The sequence below is a fragment of the Chaetodon trifascialis genome, chromosome 24, assembly GCF_039877785.1.
Source record: "Chaetodon trifascialis isolate fChaTrf1 chromosome 24, fChaTrf1.hap1, whole genome shotgun sequence".
Taxonomy (NCBI): Eukaryota; Metazoa; Chordata; class Actinopteri; order Chaetodontiformes; family Chaetodontidae; genus Chaetodon; species Chaetodon trifascialis.
Window position 1 is genome coordinate 11,634,911 of NC_092079.1, and position 21,940 is coordinate 11,656,850.

At 45.6% G+C, this 21,940-nt stretch overlaps 1 protein-coding gene across 4 annotated transcripts in view; it reads right to left on the bottom strand.

The window, feature by feature from the left end:
• Positions 1 to 4,838: 4,838 nt before the first annotated feature.
• Positions 4,839 to 21,940, bottom strand: part of atp11a (ATPase phospholipid transporting 11A) — a 36,366-nt gene continuing 19,264 nt past the window's right edge. The window contains exons 3-32 of one of the 4 annotated variants that reach the window (XM_070994213.1): positions 21,451 to 21,540; positions 20,901 to 20,981; positions 20,661 to 20,768; positions 19,365 to 19,493; positions 19,125 to 19,228; positions 18,987 to 19,034; positions 18,617 to 18,681; positions 18,348 to 18,429; positions 17,399 to 17,549; positions 17,116 to 17,313; positions 16,888 to 17,001; positions 16,729 to 16,788; positions 16,484 to 16,650; positions 16,296 to 16,367; positions 15,835 to 15,908; positions 15,614 to 15,717; positions 14,771 to 14,952; positions 14,248 to 14,499; positions 13,957 to 14,134; positions 13,765 to 13,867; positions 13,535 to 13,680; positions 13,335 to 13,394; positions 13,095 to 13,222; positions 12,306 to 12,441; positions 10,981 to 11,004; positions 9,030 to 9,095; positions 8,823 to 8,926; positions 8,564 to 8,729; positions 5,783 to 5,910; positions 4,839 to 4,969 (exon numbers count right to left, since the gene is read on the bottom strand). In XM_070994213.1, the coding sequence (XP_070850314.1) occupies positions 4,918 to 4,969; positions 5,783 to 5,910; positions 8,564 to 8,729; positions 8,823 to 8,926; positions 9,030 to 9,095; positions 10,981 to 11,004; positions 12,306 to 12,441; positions 13,095 to 13,222; positions 13,335 to 13,394; positions 13,535 to 13,680; positions 13,765 to 13,867; positions 13,957 to 14,134; positions 14,248 to 14,499; positions 14,771 to 14,952; positions 15,614 to 15,717; positions 15,835 to 15,908; positions 16,296 to 16,367; positions 16,484 to 16,650; positions 16,729 to 16,788; positions 16,888 to 17,001; positions 17,116 to 17,313; positions 17,399 to 17,549; positions 18,348 to 18,429; positions 18,617 to 18,681; positions 18,987 to 19,034; positions 19,125 to 19,228; positions 19,365 to 19,493; positions 20,661 to 20,768; positions 20,901 to 20,981; positions 21,451 to 21,540 (3,372 nt within the window). In that variant the 3' untranslated portion in view covers positions 4,839 to 4,917. Of the gene's footprint in view, positions 4,970 to 5,516; positions 5,911 to 7,432; positions 7,527 to 8,563; positions 8,730 to 8,822; positions 8,927 to 9,029; positions 9,096 to 10,980; positions 11,005 to 12,305; positions 12,442 to 13,094; positions 13,223 to 13,334; positions 13,395 to 13,534; positions 13,681 to 13,764; positions 13,868 to 13,956; positions 14,135 to 14,247; positions 14,500 to 14,770; positions 14,953 to 15,613; positions 15,718 to 15,834; positions 15,909 to 16,295; positions 16,368 to 16,483; positions 16,651 to 16,728; positions 16,789 to 16,887; positions 17,002 to 17,115; positions 17,314 to 17,398; positions 17,550 to 18,347; positions 18,430 to 18,616; positions 18,682 to 18,986; positions 19,035 to 19,124; positions 19,229 to 19,364; positions 19,494 to 20,660; positions 20,769 to 20,900; positions 20,982 to 21,450; positions 21,541 to 21,940 lie in introns of those variants that run through there. The other 3 variants (XM_070994214.1, XM_070994211.1, XM_070994212.1) reach the window with 3 other exon arrangements.

Genomic DNA, 21,940 nt, shown 5'->3' on the forward strand with positions numbered 1-21,940 from the left:
ACACACGGCTGGGGGTGTGAATCCATCGTAACCTGACATTGTTCGTTGCAGCCCTCACGAATGCACGGGAACATCTACCTCCAAAAAGTGTGTTATCATGTCTTCCTATTGTGCTTCCAACCTAAAGCAGTTCAACATGGAGGGAGCCTAAATTGGTGGTTGTAAAGGACTTGGTTACACCTTAAATTACACCTCCCACCTGTCTATATATTTCAGAATCCATGCTAAATAATTCACCATAAAATGAAATTTAAGGTCGACACACACCTATTCACAGTTTAAGTTTGTGGTGGTGTTGGAGTTGGGGGAATAGGTGGTGAAACATCAAGACTTTGGTCGTTCTGCTCCGCGTTTAAAAATGATTGAACGAGCAACTGGAAAAAAAGCCAGCCGAGAAGAGGTCTGTACAACCACAGCAAAACCACTTTTCACCGTCTACTTTTCATATTTTCTTCCTCTTCCCCAGATTTCACCTCTGACAGTCTTGCCCTAGATATTTCTCCATCCTTGTCAGACACACTAGCAGGTCTCATCGGCTGCCAGCTGTGGAGGAGAGGACGTGGAGATCAGCGCAGATGAGAAGTGAAAAGGATGAAGAGAATCCAATCGATCCAAAACCTTCATCCTAATCTTGTTGACGTCCTCGGATGGCACAGACGGCAGCCCTGAAGCAACTTGGGGGAACACATTAAATCTAAAAATTCTCCCTTTTTTTTAACCGTTTCCCAAGTGTCTGTTGAACACTAGTGCAGTTTGAGACGACGCACAACGTGAGCACAGATGCGCCCTCTGAAAACTATACTCATGTTTGATTGTTTTTCAGCAGCTTCAGATATTTAGAAACTCCTCAGGTGCGTTTGATTTATCAGCTCAGATCTTTCAGGGCCTCAGAGAGGTCTGACATGTCTGATACTCTACTGCAACCTTGTGGCTGACGCATGAAGTGCAGCTGCAAATCAGGACTGATGAGAGGACCTGTAAGAAAATAAATCACATGAAGTTTTTATGTTTTCCACTTCTGGATTTTATTTTCAAGCAAATGTACAGATGTTTGCCGTCAATAGCTACAGAAATGTTGGCAAAAATCCACAAGTAAATCTCGATATGACTCTGTTAAAAACTGTATATAAAAAGACCCCAAACTGTACATCAATTAATACAACTACATTTATATACTGTATATGTATACTGCATCTGAGTGTACTGGGATGTATAGATACTGTTGGTTATGAGAATCATTGAACACTATTCAACAATCCACTGTAAAAGAGAAAGATAACATTCTGTTCCAAGGCTGTCAGTTCAGGTGGTCTCGAAAGATCAGGTCAATTAGGACAAGAGCGATCGGTACAGTAAGACCTTAAACCCACCATTAATGGCTTTGAAAGTTTCTACAGCAACGTGTCGATAATCAGACGGGATGATTCAGTGCAGGGCTAACGCCACAGAAACATCTCTTTTGACTCTTTAAAGCTATGCACACATACGCACACGTCCGGTTGTTTTGTTCGAATACTCTTACATAAATAAGACACGCATCAAATAATTTCTCCAGAGAGCAGAGACCTCTAACACACATAGAAAAAGCACGACCGTAACATCCCGTCTCCAGCAGACTGGAGGAACCTGGACAGATCACCTCGCACACAGAAGCGTTATGGCAATGATTAGGATATTAGGACAGAAATGGACTTCCAGATGTCTTTTAGCTCCAAAAGTCAGTCAGGTTCGCTCGTGTCTTCGTCCTTATCAGTTTAATTTCCCACATCCAGTCCATCAAGTTACTCAAATCAGAAAGAAATGGTCCAATAACTCCACAATAAAGTATCTGATGGATTGACTGAGGCCACATCTGCTGCAGCGGGTCATTTTCATGCAAGGCAGTATTTCAACTTGAGTCTGATCACACTGTTGCTGTTTTTTTAAATCTGCGAGCATTTTAGCCCACAAACACTCACTCGTTTGCTTCAGTCCTGATGGATTCACATGAGAGGAAACATGGTCAGATTGAAGCTGCTGAATACTGGCACACGGCTGTGGCTGAGAGTCTGTCAGAAAGTTGAACTCACACATTAAGCAGGAGGAAGAGGCTTCGATTGTACAGACAGTCAGAGTTCAGGATCGATTCACCAAAACGACAGAATAACATAGAGCGTTTCCTCTCCTCTTAGACGGATCCAGCCATGCAGATACTTACAGTTACACTTACGATGCGAATTTCATTTGTGCTACTCGAATCGTTGACATGACTCTGGATAATCAGGTACTTTCAATCTGCACGTCCGGCAGAAGCGAGTGAGAAAATCAGTTTTTCTTCTTTTGTAATTTGGGCGAAATGACACTTGAACATGCAAATCAGAGAATGCAGTTCAGAGACAACTTCTGTGGATTCGGCCACAGAATCCAGCAGCATCAGCTGGACCCCCTGCTTGTAAATATTGAAGTCGAAAACCGCAAATCATGTTCAAATGTGGCGTTTAAATAAAAGAAAATATACAGATTTTTTTTAACAGTTTTCTGCACCCTTGAAGTAAAGATTAAAGACAACATCACATCAGATTGATATCTTCTTCCAGTGTGCTCTGACCTTCACTCTTCATGCAGTAAAAGGGAATTTTACACATTAGAAAACTGTAAAAACAACATTTCAGAGACAGATGCCCTCCTTGACGTATACAAAACCCTCAGAATAAAAACAATAAAAAAACACATATTAAACAGAAGTCCTTGAATGTTTCGGTGCAAGAAATAAATTATTTGTTCGCCGGTTGCAGGTCAGTGTCATATTTCAGTGCTGCGTTTGTTCCCGATAACTCTTCTTGGACAACCTGCGAAAACTCATTTTTACATTCACCCTTTCACTCAGTCACTCCTCAGTCATGCATCCGTACATCCATCACCTGCAGTGCTTCTGGACAGCCCAAATGCCTATTATTAGTTCTAAAGTTACCACAGAGCAAGCAAAGACAGCTCAGCAGAGACAGAGAAACTACCACAAGGCACCTAATGTACAGCAGCTACAAGTGTGTGGAGCAGCAACAAGGCTTTGGTTCATAGAAAGTAGAGTACAAAACATTTTTCTACTCTGTCTCACAACGACAGATGATTGGATGGATGGCCGAGAAGATGCAGAGGGGGACGGGGGACGATGGTGATCGTCAGACGGGCGGAGGCGGCTCTCACAGAGGTAGGAAAGGCTTCCACGTCAGCATGGCTTCACCAGAGGGAGGATGAGAGAAAGAGAAAAAGAGAGGCGGCTAGAAAGACAGACAGAGACGACGTGTTGAAGCAGCAAAGCCGAGGACAGAATTCAAAGACCGCACTGCGAAGGCCTTTTTCAAGGTGGAGAATCTCATTAGGCTCTTTGAACGCCCTCCTGAGGCCTCTCAGAACATTAGCACATAGCTATAAGATGCCGACCTGCAGACTGAAATGCCTCACTAACACCTTCCTTTATGTTGACGCCATTTAGAGAAAAGCATCTGTGGCATGAATGAAAGTCTGCTCCCCAGCTCTGTTTCCATTTCATCTATTTTATCAGCCTATAGCTCTTCAACTACAGCCTAATAAGACAGAAATGGATCAGTCTTGTGGCGAAGGACAGCCGTATAATCAATCTTTTCAAGATTTCTGCTAATTGATAAACTCCGTCCAGGGCAGTAGGGTTCAATGACACGTCCTAATTTCTCTGTGCAGTGTGCAGATCATATGAAAACCACCTTGGAACAGGGTTTTGGCAGATTCTCTTCCTGAAATTACTGGTCAGGTGATAGTTGAGAAACATGCTCATTTGCTCTAATGATGTCACTCCTGCAGCTGTTCAGTCAATATGAAGCTGCGTCCAGCTGGCAGTTAGCTTAGCTGAGCACAATGACTGAAAACAGAGGGAAACAGCTAGCTTGACTCTGTCCGAAGGTAACAAAATGTGCCTTCCAGCCCCCTCACACCCCGACCTCAGAGAGCTTTAGAGGAGCTGGGAGGTGGATTGTGTTACCTGATGACCAGGTGAGGGCTCCAGCTTCATATTTACTGAGCAGACATTTAACTCTCAGCAAGATGGCGAAGAAGCTCTTTTAGCTCAGCATGTTTTCTGTCTTTTGTTTCGGCATGTTTAGGGCCAACGTTGGATCAAATTTGTGTCTGCGGTTTTGGTTTTCTTGTTTGTTTATGACAGAATGAAACCAAAACCTTCAGAGTTTGATAAAGTGCAGAGACTTGGGTGGACACGTGTCTGAGCTCTCGTTAATAAATGGCTGTACATGAAATGACGACATCTCATAAACGCTGTGTTTATTTAAGGCATCAAGCAGTTTGGGGCACTTGATAGAATCATTTTGTATGTTAATGTTGAGAAAGTGAACTCAAGTAAAATAAAGCAGTTTTTTCTCTAATTTTTCTGCTGTCCTGTTTGATTTTCCTACACATGTCCACTACTCTGTCAGCTGCTGTCTAAAGAACACCATAGTCTTGTTTCTTTGGTAAATGGTCCAATGGTGTGGAGGGTAATGCGGTATTTACAAGGTGACATTAAGGCATTAAGAAACAGCTGGGCAGTCGTCACATTGCCATTTCTACTGGACTCTACCACTAGAAGCCTTAAAAGACGTAGATTTGTCTCTCACATAGCATTATAGATCAATCTAAGACATACAGTAAGAGGGTCTGCGGTTAAAGTGCTTTAAAGACAATAAGACAGAAGGAGATCCCGCACACACTGCTAGCTATCAGCACACAGACACACACACAGCTAACCCACCAAACACTCTAGACTACCTACATGTCAGAAAGCGTAAGTGTTGGATGCATTTTTCTTAAATACAATGACTATTAAAACTCAGATCCACGTCTCCAACACTTATGCTTCACAGCTCTACTGCAGCCCTCCTTACAGTGGCGTAGGATCTGATCCCCACAGTCCTAGGGAGAGTTTCGAGATAAAAGGTTTGCACACAGGCAACACCAGTTAGTCCTAAAAGAGGCAGAAGAGGCGGACGAAGAGAGAAGAAAGAGGGGGATGGTGGGAATGAAGAGAAGAACACGTTTGGTCAGAGAGAGCTCGAGCTGGCTTAAGCACTGTTACTGTCTTCATCATCATCATCATCAGCAGCAGCAACAGCAGCACAAACACATCATGATTACTGTTTGTTTAAAGTCATAGAAATCCTAAATACTGGGAGTGAAGTACACTTCAGCTACCGGCTGTCGAAGGCAGGCAGACGTAAAGGGCGAGCGCACGGCGTGACACACTAAGAAATCAAAGCTCTGGAGTCGGTTTGTTCGCGCGTTGTGACATCAATACGCTGAGCCCTTTGCACGATGCGACGGCGAGCGGGGCCCCGCGGGTGGATGGAGTCCCTTCCAGAGCCGTCCCATGGTGCTTTGTGCCATACGTGGCTGCTGACCTGGGAACAGTTGTGTGAAGGTCACTTTCACTGTAATCCCTTAAAGATGGATTACAGGTGTCTGTTGTTCGCGATGCAGTCATGAGGTTCAGTTACTTTTGGGTAACTTTGCAGCTCTGCTAGTGCCTGTCAGCGCCTGGAACAATTTATTAACATTGCTACTCCGTTCAGTTCCACCGCTGCGTCTGATATTACACATAAGATTAGAACGCCAGGCAGAAATAAATTAGACTGAGGTCTCTGGCCCCGCCCCGCTGTAGGCGTGTCCCTGCTTCGAGTGACGGGCACCATCGGCGAATCGGAGGAGGGGGGTGAAGGTGCAGTAGTCTGGTGTTCTTTGCCAGCGCGTGAACATGATTTTCTTGCTAAAGGGTTCAGACCTTCGAGGGTTCGGAGCATTCCTTTGGTTGGCTGAACCTCGCCGGTGGCTGCCAGCCTTGGACGGGGCGTGGAGAGACGCCAGGGGGGTGAACTCAGACAGCTGGCCCTTGTACAGTTTATCAGCATTCTGCAGGAGTGGTGAGGAGAAGGAGACAGGGTGGGAAAGATTGAGAAAAACAGGGTGAAAGAGGGAGAGACAAAGTGAAAACTGAGAAAACAGGTTACGTGTGCAGTACTGTAGAGAGCTCTGAGAGCAGGAGGAGGACGTTGGAGGGACGTTATCATCCCGGCTGGACAGGACTCTGACTGTCAGCAGCTGATGCTTTAGTAAAAAACCCACTGAAGGTTGGAGGTCTGAGGAAAGGTGGATCATTTCAACATCTGCGTCTTCACGTAGCTTCCACTCTTAGGTACTGAAACTGCCACTGAATGACAAGGGCACTTGAAAGTACTGAAGTTTGGTTCCCAGCCCTCGACAGATGTCAAACGAGCTAATGCAAAAGACAAGACACTGTCCTCTGTCACTAACCTGAACCTGGACACAAGTCTGCATTACCAGACAATTCAATTGTTTCTAATATCTAATTATATATCAAATTGCCTTTAATCGAATTCACCAGCAGTGATGATAACGTCCCGTCCACTCCGTTCAGACACGACTGATGCAACCCCAGATGCAACAAACACAATATATAAATATATAATACTGTAACACCACACAACAGCATCAAAATAACCAAACCATGCAAATGGAAGCATGACTCATAAACATGCATGAGCGTTCAGTCCCGCTGCCGGCAGCTCGGTGGCTCTGCAGCGATGCTGAATCATGCCACTAGAGGGTGCCAGAGCTCCATGTGAAGAGCAACCCAACAGGATAAAAGTTGTTTATACAATACCTGCAGATTGTTTGGTCATCCAACTTTAAGGTCCCTCACACACACACACACACACACACACACACACACACACACACACACACACACACACACACACACACACACACACACACACACACTAAAACCCACATGTTAGTCAGGTCCAACTATCAAAAGCCGAATCTGTGAAACCACACACCACCGTAAAGTAAACCCCATCACAGCAGGATGTTAATATCACCCACCATTTCCCAGTCCAACCATGAAGCACGCGCACACACACACACACACACACACACACACACACACACACACACACACACACACACACACACGGTGGCAGGGTGTGTGTTTTACCGTGCTGAAGCCCTCTAGGCTTCTGTGACAGCTAATCCATCTAGTAAGGAGTCAGAACTGTGGTAGGCCACGGCTCTCTCAAACCCGCTACTATCCCTCACACGCTGTGGACACACACGCACACACACACACATACAGTCAGAGGCAAACACATTAAGGATCTACCACATACACATGAAGACACAGTCTAATCTCAGCGTAACAGAAGAAAACAGTCATGAAGGCCACACATCACGCTGCATTTACACGGCTGGCAGAGGAACTCAGTTTGAATGATGATGTTTTATGCACTATCATGCAACTAGACTGTTCAACAAAAGAGCCACTTCATGCAAAACAGTGGACAGAAAGGAAAAATACAGAGAAAGAGGGATTCTATAGAAGCTAGAGACAGGAGGAAAGGCAGAGGGTCACCTCTAAGAGGGCTGGATTAGAAACTGATTCTGCTGGAAGTCTGAGACAGCATAAAGATGGTGGAGGGCTCTGAGGCAAGGCACCGACGCTTTGTCTGCCACGGAGGAGAGAAGAGGAGGAAGGGAGGAAGCAGGAGGGTCAGAGGGCGGAGTGAACAGGGGGAGGCAAGAGTTAAAGTCAAAATGTCACATGATTAATGCGACTGAAATGGAAAGACATGTGAGGTCTGTATCAGAGGGTCAGGAGGCTGGTTATCAGGAAAAGGAGCAGTTTAGGACACGCAGGAGGACACTTAGAAGGTCGTTCAGGTCACGAGGAGGTTAAAGGTCAAACCTCACTGCACACAGTTTGAAAACCAACACGTTTAACAGGCTGCACATCTACTTCTCTACAGCAGACACAGCGTAATAACGTTGGCAGCAGCTGTGTTTGGATCCCAGAGCCCAGGACAGTAAGCGTTCTCATTTTTAGGATTTTATGCACAAAGGTTTCATCATTTATTCATTATTTAGGTTTGGTTTGAACGCTGAATCCTACAGGATGTTAACTGGCCAATGAGCGCCTTCTGACTTCGCTGTTTCGACCTCTAATCAAGATTTGCTGATTGCAGATCAAATGAAGCCTCATGCAGTCCCTCCTGAGGTGTTCAAGCCTTTAATACAATCATTTTAAATGAACATTTGGTTTCTTTGATGAGTGTTTTAGCCTCTCACTTCCTTTTAGCTTTTTTTAAACTTGTTTTTAAAATTCCGACTAAATGCGAACAAAATAATTTAATTATTACCAACAAAACATGTTTTTCAGAGCAGAGCAGCCACTCTCAGCCTCTGCAGAGGAGTGACATAACAACTGTGATGGCTGCATTTCTAACTCTCCATTAATAAAACATTTTGAGTGTTAGCTGCTAAAAATACATTCAACATCTCTATTGTGCCCTTATTTTTAAATGTAGAAATAAAAGAGCACTGCACACAGAGAGGAGCTGACTGACTCACATCCAGCAGAGCAGGGACGTAACCAAAGCCAGCGTACATCTGCTGACCCACAGTGATACTTTAGCATTTGAAACCCATTATCACAGCTAATAAACTGGATGATCACGATCAGCTTATCAGTAACAGTGAAACACACCTGTATGCGTTCAGTCGTGGTGGGCCACAGCGCCCTCCAGATCACCTTCTTCACCACATCTGGCAGCAGGCTGGCTGTTATCAGGAGGATGATGCTGAGCCAGGCGGGACCACTGGACAACATCTGCATGAACACATAGTACATCCTCTGGTAGTTGAGGAAGGGCCTGGAGGAGAGGAGACAATGTGTTTATTTGATTAATCATCGCGTCGCTTTAACGCATTATTCTACGAGTTTGAGCAAAGACGTTTTTGTTCACCAGATGATTCCTCCCCACAGCAGAGAGAAGAGCACAAAGAAGATGAGCGAGCCCCAGATGACGAAATGGTTGATCCAAGTCCAGTAATGAGTATCGAGAGCCAGCTGCAAGAGAGGAGAGAAACCTGTCAAATTTCTCTTTAATGAGGCTTAAATCTGCCTTCTGTGAGTACAGACTGGTCAGACTGGTGCGTGTCTGCGTGGGTACCTTGAATGTAACAGTGAAGACGAGCACAGTGAAGACCAGCGTCCCAAATGTCCAGTTTCCAAACATCTGCAGAGGCAAGGGGACAGCAGGTGATGTCAGCGACACGTTTCAAATGAAAAAGATTTCTGTTCGTCACCCACCCGCGTGTGAACAGGTGGGTGCCGAACACATGCACACGTGTGTCACCTTTAATTCAATAATATCCACACTGAATGCCATTCATACTGGCACAACAGTGAGTACATACAGTATGCTTCTTGCAGCTCGTGTCAAAACCAGATGGCTCTAACTGAATTTTATCTGTCAGGGTTATTAAAGGCTTCATCTACACACCTGGTGTTATCATGCATCACAGGTGACGTACAACCAGGTGCATTTGAGTGCATTCTGCGGGCCTGGTGTTAATACGATCCACAGAGATAAACCTAAGTGCACGTATTCAGTGAGGAGTCAATCAATCCAACAGATGGCAGGGTGCTCAGACAGCAACATTCAGGTGAAGAATAGCTTGTCATATGGCTGATGGATGGGGAACAGGTGCGATGAGGTGTGTTTAAATTACCATAAGAAGTGATGTGCACGTCAGCCCGATCGGAAAACAGTTTAAATGTCCTACATGAACCATTTCTAAAAGAACAAATAACAATCAGTAGTGTACTTAAAGAAGCAGGGCGGCCCCTCTGCTGCGTGTTTTATTTCCATTAGGCCGGATTTGTGAGGATGACAGAGCTGTTAGTGCAACTCAACCCACGCTGAGAGCTTTGTTCATTTCTGGACAGCTGCACAAGGGTTTATGGGAAACGTGGTCTTAATTACTGACAACATTACTTCACAATGCTACTATTGTAGGAAGCCATCTTTACTGTAATTATAACATGGTGTCACATTAATAGCTACATGCAGAAAATTTAATGTTTCCAACACATTAGATGTATTGGTGCTACATACTGGAGAGGACTACAGAGGAAATGTTTTCCCATAATAATCCTGATATAATGATCAAAGGTTGGCCCTTAATGTTGCTTTAACACTTAAATGTACTCTTTCTTGACAGTTATGAAGATTATTTTGATATTTTGACTCTGACTTTAGCTACTAACATGTAAGAAGTATGACAGTAAGTAACATTTTTATTTTCACAAATGTGCTGAATCCAGGAGAAACAGTTAGAGACATAATTTATGAATAAATGCAGTAAAAAAAGAATATAAGACAAGCATGAAAAGGTGAATATTACGCTTTTCAAAGGCCACCTGTACGTGTGGTGCTTGCAATGTCGGCTTGATCGTGACAAATGAAATGATGACAGTCATGAGGTATAATAAGGCCAGACTGCGGTCTTGTAGCAAATCAGAGAAACTGATAATCAAAGTGTCACAGTCTACTTTCTGTAAACGTATCTGAAGCTTCAGATTTGCTTCCCGTTGGATGCAAACATCACGACCGACTGGCATCCCATTTGTACTCCAGCTGTTATTTCTGCACAAATAAGCCTATAAATAGTGCTGATGGCTCAGAGAGTGACCGCAAATGTGACAATGTTTTTCTGCTCTAAAAGGAGCCCATCAGCTGAGGAGGAATTGGATTAGAGAGATGGCTAAATGTCTCGAATGGCATATAATACAGGAAGGAGTGCAACTAATTTTCTAGATTCATTTGTCCCCTGCTTTTAGCTGCAGCTGCAACATACTGGTGTCTGCCACACACACACAATGCACACAGAATGTATAGTTCAGGAGCCTGATCACTATATGAGCATGGTTATGCTAAAAGGCAGGTCACTACACAGAAGTCTACAGCCGATGTGTCTACAGCAAGCACTAAGGGCTGGACATGGGATGAGCGGTGAATGGATGACGGGTGGTTTGGCATCAGGCTGTGTGACGGGACCAAACAGGAAATTGGAAACTGAAACTAGGGAGAGATGACAGAGAGACAGGGACAGGCTTACCATCTGTGTGTTGGTTGTCATTAGCTGGGAGGAGGAAAGAGAAGCAAAAAGAAAAAGCAACACAAAGGTAAGAGGAGAGGAAGAAGAAGAAGAGGAGAAGGCCAGAAGAAGAAACTCATAAGAAAATAAACAACAGTTTTGTGGCTGGAAAATAATAAAACACTCAATGCATAAAAAAAGTGAAATCGAGCAACCCAAAGGAGTCCGAGAGGTTTCTGGGAGAGTAACGCCGCTCGAGAATGAAAGGAAACAAAAAGAGAGACACGAAGGAAGATGGTGGAAAACCCGCCATGCTGTTGTGGCTTGGATGTGAATGGGACAACGTCTACCAGCTGTTACACGTCAGTCCACTCAAAGGGCACGAGGGACAAAACAAGAGCAGCCTTGAGACCTTTTCAGCCTGGGACAGGAGACGCACCAGGAGGTCAGCTGAGGACATTTCATCTACCTGACACGGCACATACTGCTTAAATATGCAGCAGGAGTGAATGACGAGCAACAAATATCAGGTAATCAGCAAGTGCATTATGAGGAAAGCTGCAACATTTCCTAAATACTGCGCACCTTTAATGTTACCCGACGCTACAATGAGATCACGACTAGCATTATTCATTCAGGAGAAAGGTGCTGCTGAATCATTTTCAACTATACAGTGAATCATGTGGTGTCTGACGCAGGAGCTAATAGTCAGTATCAGCAAATCTTGGCCTGAATCTATTTTCGGATGCAACAAAAAGCTAAAAGCTTGTCTCTGATGCTTCATATAAGAAATCGACTATCAAAGCAATACAGCTCCCTTCCTTTCCTTTCTACTTCCTCACACAAGTTCAGTGAAATTTAAGCCACAAGGAAAAATATCCTTCCTTGATGATCATTCATGAACTTCCCACAAAGGCTGAAAAAGACAAATGAGAGCTGCATCATAACAGGCATGAGCACTCTCCTCCTACAGGAAGTCCTACAGGCACTCCTGAGGACCCTTTTTAACCCTGTGGTGGCACCACTCATCTTCTGTGAAGCGGTCTGCTGAGGCAGCAGCATCTCAATGCTGACAGGAAGAGACTCAGCAGACTGGTTAAGAAGGCCAGCTCTGTCCTCAGTGGAGGCGGTGGGAGGAAGGAGGGTGACGGCTAAGCTATCATCCCTGATGGAGAACATGTCTGACCTCAGCTGGTGTGTGGAGGAGAGATGCTGCGGGTCCTACCTATCAGCTGTGCTCTCAGTGAGCCACACACACTCACTCATTGATATATCAGTGTTGTTAGTGATTCGAAAAAGTGTCCTGGACTGAGTGAAGGGGGATGTCATGGACACGTGGATGTTACCTGTCCGTTGCTGGTGAAGGTGGTGTTGTCAAACAGGAAGTAAGCGCCAAAGAACATCACGATGGCGTCATACACACCCAGGACAGTCCAATATATGAAGATAGGCCACCGCAGCAGAGAGTTCTTAGCAATGTCTCTGTGAAGACAAACACAACGTCGTGGTTGACAGCTTGAATGACTCATGCTGACCACCTCTCGTACAGTATGAGTGATTTCACATTTATTGATCAATACTCCATTAGACTTCGGGAGGACCTTAACCAGAAATGACTGTAATGAGATATTTTAATTTGATTCAGCATAACATTCATATGGAATAATTCATGAATATACCACTGACACGGGCGCCTTGCAAACACTGAAATACTCAATGACCACAGACCATTTTCTGCTGTTTGAGACAAAAGACTTTTTCTGAGGGTCACACGACGGCAAAGGAAGAATCCAGACTGCGGAGGAAAACGCTTCGTCTGGTGATGCGAAACCACGGGTTTTCAATTTGGAAATAGCTGAGCTCTGACCGAACTCAACTCAATCAAACCAAGTTAAAGTGGGAGGTTTGTGCTTTCCGGGGCCTGATATGAACGTATTGACCAAATGTCTCCTTTGCATGGATGTAAAATCAATAGAAAACATTTATGCTGCAGTTTATTAGAGTCAAGTGCTTTAGTGTACTCTCATGGCTGAGAATGGCTGAAATAACACAGCACTTTGCAGAAAAGAGCATCTGTGCATCACACATGAACAGACTGATTTTGGATCTGTCCATTGCAGGATATCCACACTAACCTGTAGAGAGACGGGTCCTTCTTCAGGATGTCCATGTTGATGTGCTGCTCGATGAGACTGTAGAGCAGGATGGGCAGCGAGGTGAAGCTGATGTTGTACAGAGTCAGGTAGGCTGTATCATACAGCGGCTGGGGAGACGGACGAGTTTCAGTTCTTTGTTTAATGCCTCACGACTGTTGGTTTGTGTTGTGTGTGAGTGTGTGTGTGTGTGTGTGTGTGTGTGTGTGTGTGTGTGTCTACCTGCTGTGAGAAGCCACAGAAGAACTGGTAGAGGAACTGGGGGAAGATGAAACAGACATTCTGGGAAAAGAAAGAAAAGAAATGAGAGAAGAAGAAGAAATGCGCAATTAAAATTGAAATAAAGCAAAAACAAACTTGCAGAAGAAGTATTAAATAGAATATAATTAATATTAATATGTAACAATTATATAGAAGACTACCTTATAGAAGAAGTATTGCACGAGTTCAGAGATGCGTATGTAGTAATAGTGTCCATGTACAAGCAGCATCTTCTTGAGGTGTTTGAACTTTGGGATGGCGTAGTCACTGTTCCTCACGGCCTGACGACCCTCCTTACCCATGATACCTGGAGACAGACAGATAAAGGCTTGTCATCAGACACACGCCGACCGCATGGCTGAGTGACAAGAACGTGGACAAGCATACTAACCAATGCCAACATGGGCCTCTAGGATCATGCTAACATCATTAGCCCCGTCTCCTACGGCCAGCGTGATCGGGTGCTCCTTGGAGGCTTTGATCAGCTTCACAATCTAGAAATACAAAAAAGCAAGTTGTCGACCGCTGCTCGTTCTGCTTCATGCCAGGCACTGAACATCTAAAGAGAATACAGGGGCCGTACCTGTGCTTTCTGGAGCGGTGCCATTCGACAGCAGAGCACAGCGCTGCAGTTGCGGCAGATTTCTAGGAAGATCTCTTTGTAGTTCCCTGAGTTGGAGTCCTCCTGGGCGGGCCTCATCACCGCAGAGAGCGTGGCTCCATCGATGATCAGACCATAGTCGGTGCAGTCACCTGATAAACTGGACAGAGAGAGGACCCGTCAAATACAAGTCTGTGCAGCGACTGCTTGATGGTGAAACAAAACAAGGTTGGCAAGCTGCTCATCTAACACTGCCTCTCACAAAGCACGCACCCAGAGAAGGTGTCCCTGGTCATGCCTCCATGTTGCCTCAGGACCGTCCTGCTCAGGTCAAACAGGACATCGTGGAGGCTCTGCTCCTCGGTGCGTTTGGTGGTCAGCTCCAGGATCTGGGTGTTGCGGCGAAACAGCTTGCTGGCGTAGCAGGTTGCAGCCGCCGTCTCCATCTTATCCCCGGTCAGTACCCACACCTTCATACCTGCCTTGTGGAGCGACTCGATGGTATCTGCTGCTTTTTCCTGGAGCCTGTCGTGGTGGAAAGTATGAAAACACAGACAAAGAAAAAGGACTGCACTATAATTGCTCCAGCGGCGAGTGTAAAATTGGAGGGTTGCACTGCCTCTTGCCCTCACTCTGTGCTCAGAAGTGGGGCAGCATGCACAGAGTCATGAGTTAGCGCTTGAGGGTGTTTGACATTTAGATCCAACAAGGGCTTCAACACCAAATGGTTCTAATCGACCGACAGACTGGATTTTTTTATCATCAGCAGTAAATTCTCCTTTCAAAGAGCCTTCACCTGTCCTCCACGGCCGTGGCTCCCAGCAGAATCAGGTCTTTCTCGATGAGGTCATAGGCCTCGGTCAGGCGTTTGTCTCGGTCCTGCAGTGCCAACTTGGCCCCGCTCAGCAGGTGGCAAACCTCCTGGTACTGCTCGGGACTCAGAGGCCGATACGCAACACAAAGTGTCCTCAGACCCTCCTGGAGGAGAGGTGAGAGTCAAACAGGGTTAGCCTCGCATACAAACGATAGAGAGGTGATCAACAGTTTTTGTTTCTAAACAAACAGCAAAAATAAAGATATTTGTTCGACTCTGGGCCTTGAATGTGAGAGTGTGCTGTGTGGGCAGCGACTGTTCTTTCTATTTGAACCTCACACCCACCACGGATGTTCCTGTTCGCACTGAAAGCTACGAGTCTTCTACAGCTGCAACCGAGTGAGGTCTTACTGACCTAGTTTTCCACTGCGGCAGGTTCAGTTCACTTTATTGAGTTCATCTTTACGGGTAAACTGAGCAAGAAACTTACAGTCAGCCTGTGGCATTCACTTCTGCATTATTTTGTGATTAGGTTGTGCCGTTGCAGCGGATTTCCCCTCAGCCTGCCTCAGTTGGTTGTTTTCTACATTTTGTCAATCAAATCAAAAGTCCCATGGTGCTGATTAACCAAAGTCTTTTCAGGTGGACTAGGAGCCGAAGGGAAAAGCTGAGAAGCCACAGCGGAGCCTTTATGGAGGAAATCAGGACAACTGTTTGATGGAAGTGGGTCATGCTCCACTGATCGACTTCCTGTGGCAGCCATGCAAACATGCGCCGTGTCCAAGTCACATGACCTTTAAAACTTGCTTGTGCGCGTGCTCTCACCACTGCGTTGTGCTCCACCCGAGCTTTGACTTGATCCACCTTGCCTGATACAACCCTGGGGAAGATGGAGGAGTCTGCACCTTTACAGAACAGGTAGTACTCCCCTGCTCACGCACACACACACGCAGACAAAAAAGAAGTGTAAGAAGTGTAAGAGAGACACCATATACAGAAACATAACCACACGCATACATGCATATTAACAGTTTGAAGTGTATTACCAGTGCTGGACCTGACAATGACGCTCATCCTCCGTCTGACGGAGTCGAACGTCAAAACCTCCAGCAGCTCAAACCTGATAAAAAACACACACACACAAACGAAACGCAGTAGGATCTCTAATCAACATGTTATATAAAGTCTTTTTTTCCACAAACTCAAACACAGACGATCTTCAGTTTGAAAGCTGAAAACGCCTACAACAATCGTCTCTGTTCATCACTGCTCTATATTTACACTCAGAGCCAGAAGGCTGCTGGTTTCAGCAGTTACTAGGTTACTCCCACTTGTTGCAGCACTGACCTCATATTACAGGAATGCACATGGAGTTCAGATCAGCTAATCACTGCTCTGAATTCATACAAAAAAGGCCTAAAAATAATGAGTACATGTAGTATAAATAACTCTAAACTAAATGAAAAGCTGACGGAGGATTGCTGCAGTTTTAAAGGGACACGCTCACCTCTCAATCTCATCCTCCCTGTTCAAGATCTCCATGTGACTATCCTTGAGTCTCAGGTAGGTGAAGCCGAGCCTGCGGCGCAGAGCAAAGCACCGTTACTGGAAATGGAGCGAATGAACTGAACCATCGTGAAAACGATGGCTTGCACTGTGTGTAAGCGTGTGTGTGTGTGTGTGTGTACGCTTTACCTCTTCATGCCCTCCACCAGCGCCACCTCGTCTGGAGATGAGGAGATGTAGAAGGAAGTGGACTTGCCCTGGTGGATGCCATGTTTGATCCCGTCCACCGTCTCCTCCTCCTTCACCTGCACCGTGTGGCACAAACACAGCGCCCGGAAAAACAGCTCCTCGTGCTCCTGGTGGAGGGCAAACACACTGTTACTCTAATGAACACACACACACCAACACACACACTCACGCAAACTGAGGCTCACCCTGGCCCCGGGACCGGGTGACGTGTCAATCATGTCCATACCGGCTGCACCAGGCATCACCTACGAACAACGAGGACAGACAGTTTTAAAATAAAGTGCAGTTAAAAAACAACGTTAACCTGAACCGAGTAAGAATATTCAGATAAAAGCAGAGCTTACCTGTCCGTTACAGATGGCATGAGGTACATAAACGTGTCCGTCCACACAGCACTCGATGAACTCCATGTTGTTCTCCGTCAGAGTCCCCGTCTTGTCTGTAAACACATACTCCACCTGCAAAGAGAGCAGGATACGCCTCACTGAAGGTTCATTTGTGTGTTCGTCGTCCACGTTCATTCAACAGCTACTCTTTTATCTCCTTCTGTGCGGGACAGTCGCGTTAGCTACCTGTCCCAGCTCCTCGTTCAGGTCTGACGTGTTGACCACGGCTCTCTCCCCGAGCTCCTCGTCGAACATCTCATCGTCCCACATGATGAAATAGGAACCCAGGAACTTCTGCATCTCCACGGTGACGTACATGGACACGGGAATGATGTAGTTGAAAAGAACCATGAAGGCCAAGAAGTCTGTGAATGCCCTGATCACCTGAGGAAGAGGAGGAGGAGTGTGAGAAGGTAAAGAGAAGGTTTTTTTGTCCCACAGATTGAGGGGATGTGATGAACAGACTCACGATGTGTCTCTGTCTCTCTGTCTCTGTCCTCTGGTTGTACCAGGGCTCGTCTCGGTTGGGGTCGGCCTGCCACACGTACTTCAGCACCGTGTTAATGAAAGCCTTGCTGATGAGGATACACAGGTAGACCACCAGGTAGGCATTCATAGACCTGCAGGAGGGACGAGAGATGTTTTATATCGCAGTGTCAATGTGGACAAATTACCTAACATTTGAGGTGCTTCTGCATGTTCTTACACATCTGCACAGAGACATCTGGACATGTATCTAGACCCCTGCTGTTTCCCATAAAAAAAGCACAAATTCTTACCAATGCAGGCAAAAACTGAATGAATAAATCTTTCCTAATGATGGAGTTGTACAGTTTGTGCAAGGTCAGTCTGCACCAACATGAGTACAACATGAACCCATGATGCAAGGACGGCGCAATCATCCAAAGTAACCATGGAGGCAGCAAAGGCACAATTAAGTCTGATCCACAGGCAGAATCGAGGCAAACAAAACTGCACGGATTCAGAGAGCCGGTGCAGATCGGTCCCACAGGTACGAGGCGGTTTGTACTCGCACACCGAACTTGTCGGAGTGGATTGCATAATGGGAACAGATGAGACGAGGCATTTACTCCGAGCCAAGTTCATGTTGGCAAAAAGCAGGCAAATACAATTCCAATGAGTTAATCAGACACCCAGTTATCCAGTGTAAATGTAATCCACCTCCAGTCAGTCATATCTACACGCCATCTGGATACAAGATGCACGTCAGTGCCAGATGGAAAGAAATTGTCAGAGCAGCGAGCCAGAGACACAAGGACACAGTCAGTGAATGATGAAGAGATGCAGACATGGAGGGACGGATGGGTGAAAAATACAAATGAAGCCTGCATCAACTGAGAAAAAGACAGCAACATGTAACACATAACATGTACGTGATGGACGAGACGAGAACTTACTTCTCTACTGCAGAGCGTTTCTGACACTTGGTCTGGTAGTTGAGAGCCATCTTGGTTTCCATGCCGGTGTAGATGGCAACCGCTAAAGGGAGGCAGAGGCGAACGCTGGACGTTAACTCTTTGACCCGTAGTTTGACAAATCAAAATCTTCACTCCTCATCCATTAACTGGCTTTTTCCAGACCTTTCAATCACATCTCAGTGCGAGGTATTCAGAGATGAATACTTTGTTTATTCATTAGCATGCTGGTGTATTTGAGGTGACGTTACCGTATATGTGCTCTGTGTTCTTGAGGGTGGCTCCTCGGAGCAGCAGGTTCTCCGATCCTAAGGGCCTGCAAACACACAACAGCTCGTTTCTCACTGTTACATCACTCTTATTGGGGACGTGTTATTGCTGTGTTCTGTCATCCTAGCACACACACACACACAAACACACACACCACGCAATAGCAAAGACCTTGAATTAAATTCCAATTTTACAGAAACAGGAAAGAATAACCTTCCAGACATTTGGGTGAGAGGAAACCAAGTGGTGTACTGAGTTCACGGAAGTATTTGGAAAACTTAATTTAACTGACTGATACATTTCCCTGATCTTTACTGGGAAAAGCTGGTCATGCTATGGGCTTTGGGTTACCTGGCCACCGGCTCATTGTCCATGTAGATGTTGATACGGCCCACAAATCTGCGTGGGTAACAGGACAGAAGTGAGAACAGGCATGTTTCAGACACTCATTTGGCCTCAGGTGTGTGCAGGTAGGTGTGTTGCACTGACTTGTACAGGTCCGGCTGTGGTTGTTCACATTCTATAGTAGCGTGGATGGAGTCAACCTCCTTCTCTGTGTTGTAGGCTTTGGTGTCCTGAACTGCATAGTATGTCTAGCAGAGGACGGGGGAAGACAAGTGGGGGGACAGACAGAGTTTACATTTATTTTAATTACATGAGAACTGTCAGCCTTAACTTCACTACACAACACAAAGCTGTCAGGACTGCTCTCGTCATCAATGCACACACCTTGTGGCTGCTCTCTCCGTCCAGGCTGGCTGTAGTAACATAGCAGGTCCCATCATCTCGAGACGTGGACAGAAGGATGAGGTCACAGGGAAAAGTCTCATCTTCTTTCACCAGGACGACATCTCCAACCTGAGCAGCAGCCACGTGAGAAAACAACCGGATGATTTAAGATTCGACAGCATGTCCACGTTGAACCATGTTTACAGCGCAAAGACAGTGACATCATTGTCCGAGCGTGAAGCCTGAGTGAATGGAGAGGCGAGGACCTCAACGCCAGCAGGGGCAAGCAATCCGGACCATCACAGGCTACCAGAGCAGGAGCGCCCCATCATGTGTGAGGCCACGTTACCAGATGATCTTAACACATTTCCTGTTGGCTTTGAGCTCTTCAGCTCCACCTCCAGAGAACCTGCCACCATCAGTGTGTGAGAAGGATCCTGCTGAGAGTGAATATGAGTAAAGCTGCTGGGCCTCATGACAAAAACACGTGCCAACAGGCTACTTGTTAGAAAGACTCTGCCGTGAAGTTTGTGGACGACACCACCATCAGCGGCAGGATTTCAAACGCAGGTGAAAATTCATATTGAGAGGCAATCAACAATCTTGCAGAGTGGTGCACAGAGAGGATTGATTTTATATAAAAAGAGGCAAAGACACACTCATTTCTTCATTAGAGGAGCTGAGGTGGAGCAGGTGACATATAAATTTTGCTCTGTGAGGAGCATAAAGGGACTGCAGCTAGCGTTCAGTCATACAGCCCTGCGCTGCGGAACGATGAATAAACGAACCTTTTAACTTGCACCTTGCATTTACCCTGTCGCACTGCTAATGCACTTTCTGCTAATGCAGTTTGCCTAACAAGCTAACCTTCTGCTCTACCACCTGTACACCTGTGAAGATGAGCCAACAGTCACACACACTCGCTCTCACACAGGACTTTTCATCCTGTAACAGATCCTCAGCTTCTGATGTTTCAGCTGCAATTTCATGTTCTGAACATATTACATAACATACATTAATATTACAGCTAAAAACTGCACTCAAATGAAGGCCTAAATACACACACACTCACACACACACACACACACACACACACACACACACACACACACACACACACACACACACACACACACACACACACACACACACACACACAGCTTAGCAGCAGGAAAATCCCTTGGCATGAGCCAATAAAACAAATGCACCAAAGGTCTGTTCATGTTATATGGGGTGAGAGTGGTTTATCTGGTGGTGCATGCACGCACACACGCACGCACACACACACACACACACCCTGAGCTTGCGACTTTGCTTGCGGACCACTTTCCCGTGCTGCACCACGTGGACAGGACAGTGGTTGACAGAGTTGTCTGCTTTGTGCCTCAGCCAGTCCTCATAACCCTGACAGAGAGAAACAGAGACAGAGATGTGACGCCGTGCGTTAGCTTCGTTAGCGGCGCAGCGCTTAGTATCAACGCCGATAAAGCAAAATGAAGGGAAGTTAAACCGGTCGTGAACACCTGTGGGCCTCACCTGTTTAATGGCAGTGACTGTGATGACGAAGAAGAGCGGCAGTCCGCTGGTGATCGGACTGGTGGGAGTGTCGATGATCAGCTGAAGTGACACAGAGAGAATTAAGTGACTGGGATGGATTCAGGGCAGATAGCAAAAGTCATATCTGACCTTTACAGGCTCCTATAGGAAGCGAATAGGTACAAAAACACTGATGGACTTAATCTCCTCCTACACTCCCAAACAAATAATGACTGCTTTGATCGTACTCCTGCTGCTGCTGCTCAGCTCAGTGAGTTAAGCTAAATGTCACTGGATTTTGTGAAAGGTTTATTATTATTTATTATGATTTGAGTAACAAAGGAACAGTCTATATGTTAAGTGTCTAATGATCATTGTGGATCTACTAAAATAAGCAAACAAATATAAAAATGCAGCACAGCAAATTAGAAAATGTTGACCAGAATGCCAAGGTTGAAACTGTAAAAATCAGAAACTTGAAAGCATTTAATTACAGAATTCTTTGCAGAAACAGATAAAAAAGAAAATAAATAGAGAAAAAAGCTTTTACCTGAACCAGAAATATGATGAGAAAGTAGAAGTTGGCGACTCTCCTGAACTGCTCGAACATATTCTTTGGGATGAAGTTCCAAAACGTGTACTGCAAACATGAGACGGTTCGGTCAAACAACACGCTGAGTGTTTGAATCCCACCACACGGTTATCAGCAGCTGTCCACGTCACAAACATGCCGGAACAAGAACGAAACTCTGGGGTCTCATGTATAAAAGACTGTGCAGTTTTCTGCTAAAAGATGCTTACTCACTAAAAATCTGTGTGCACGCCTGTCCTTTACACATCCATCCATTACGCACTATAAACACTGTCGCCTGTTGTCCAAATAAAAATGGCCAATCCTGCTGCAAAACACACAAAAAAACCTAATGTGAGACAAAGGTGCTGATTGGTGGTTTGCCTTCTGGAATCAGCAACATTGGCAATGGTCTGACATGCAAGTGCATGCAGAAAAATTGCTCCAATAGGGTTTCAATGTGCTTAAT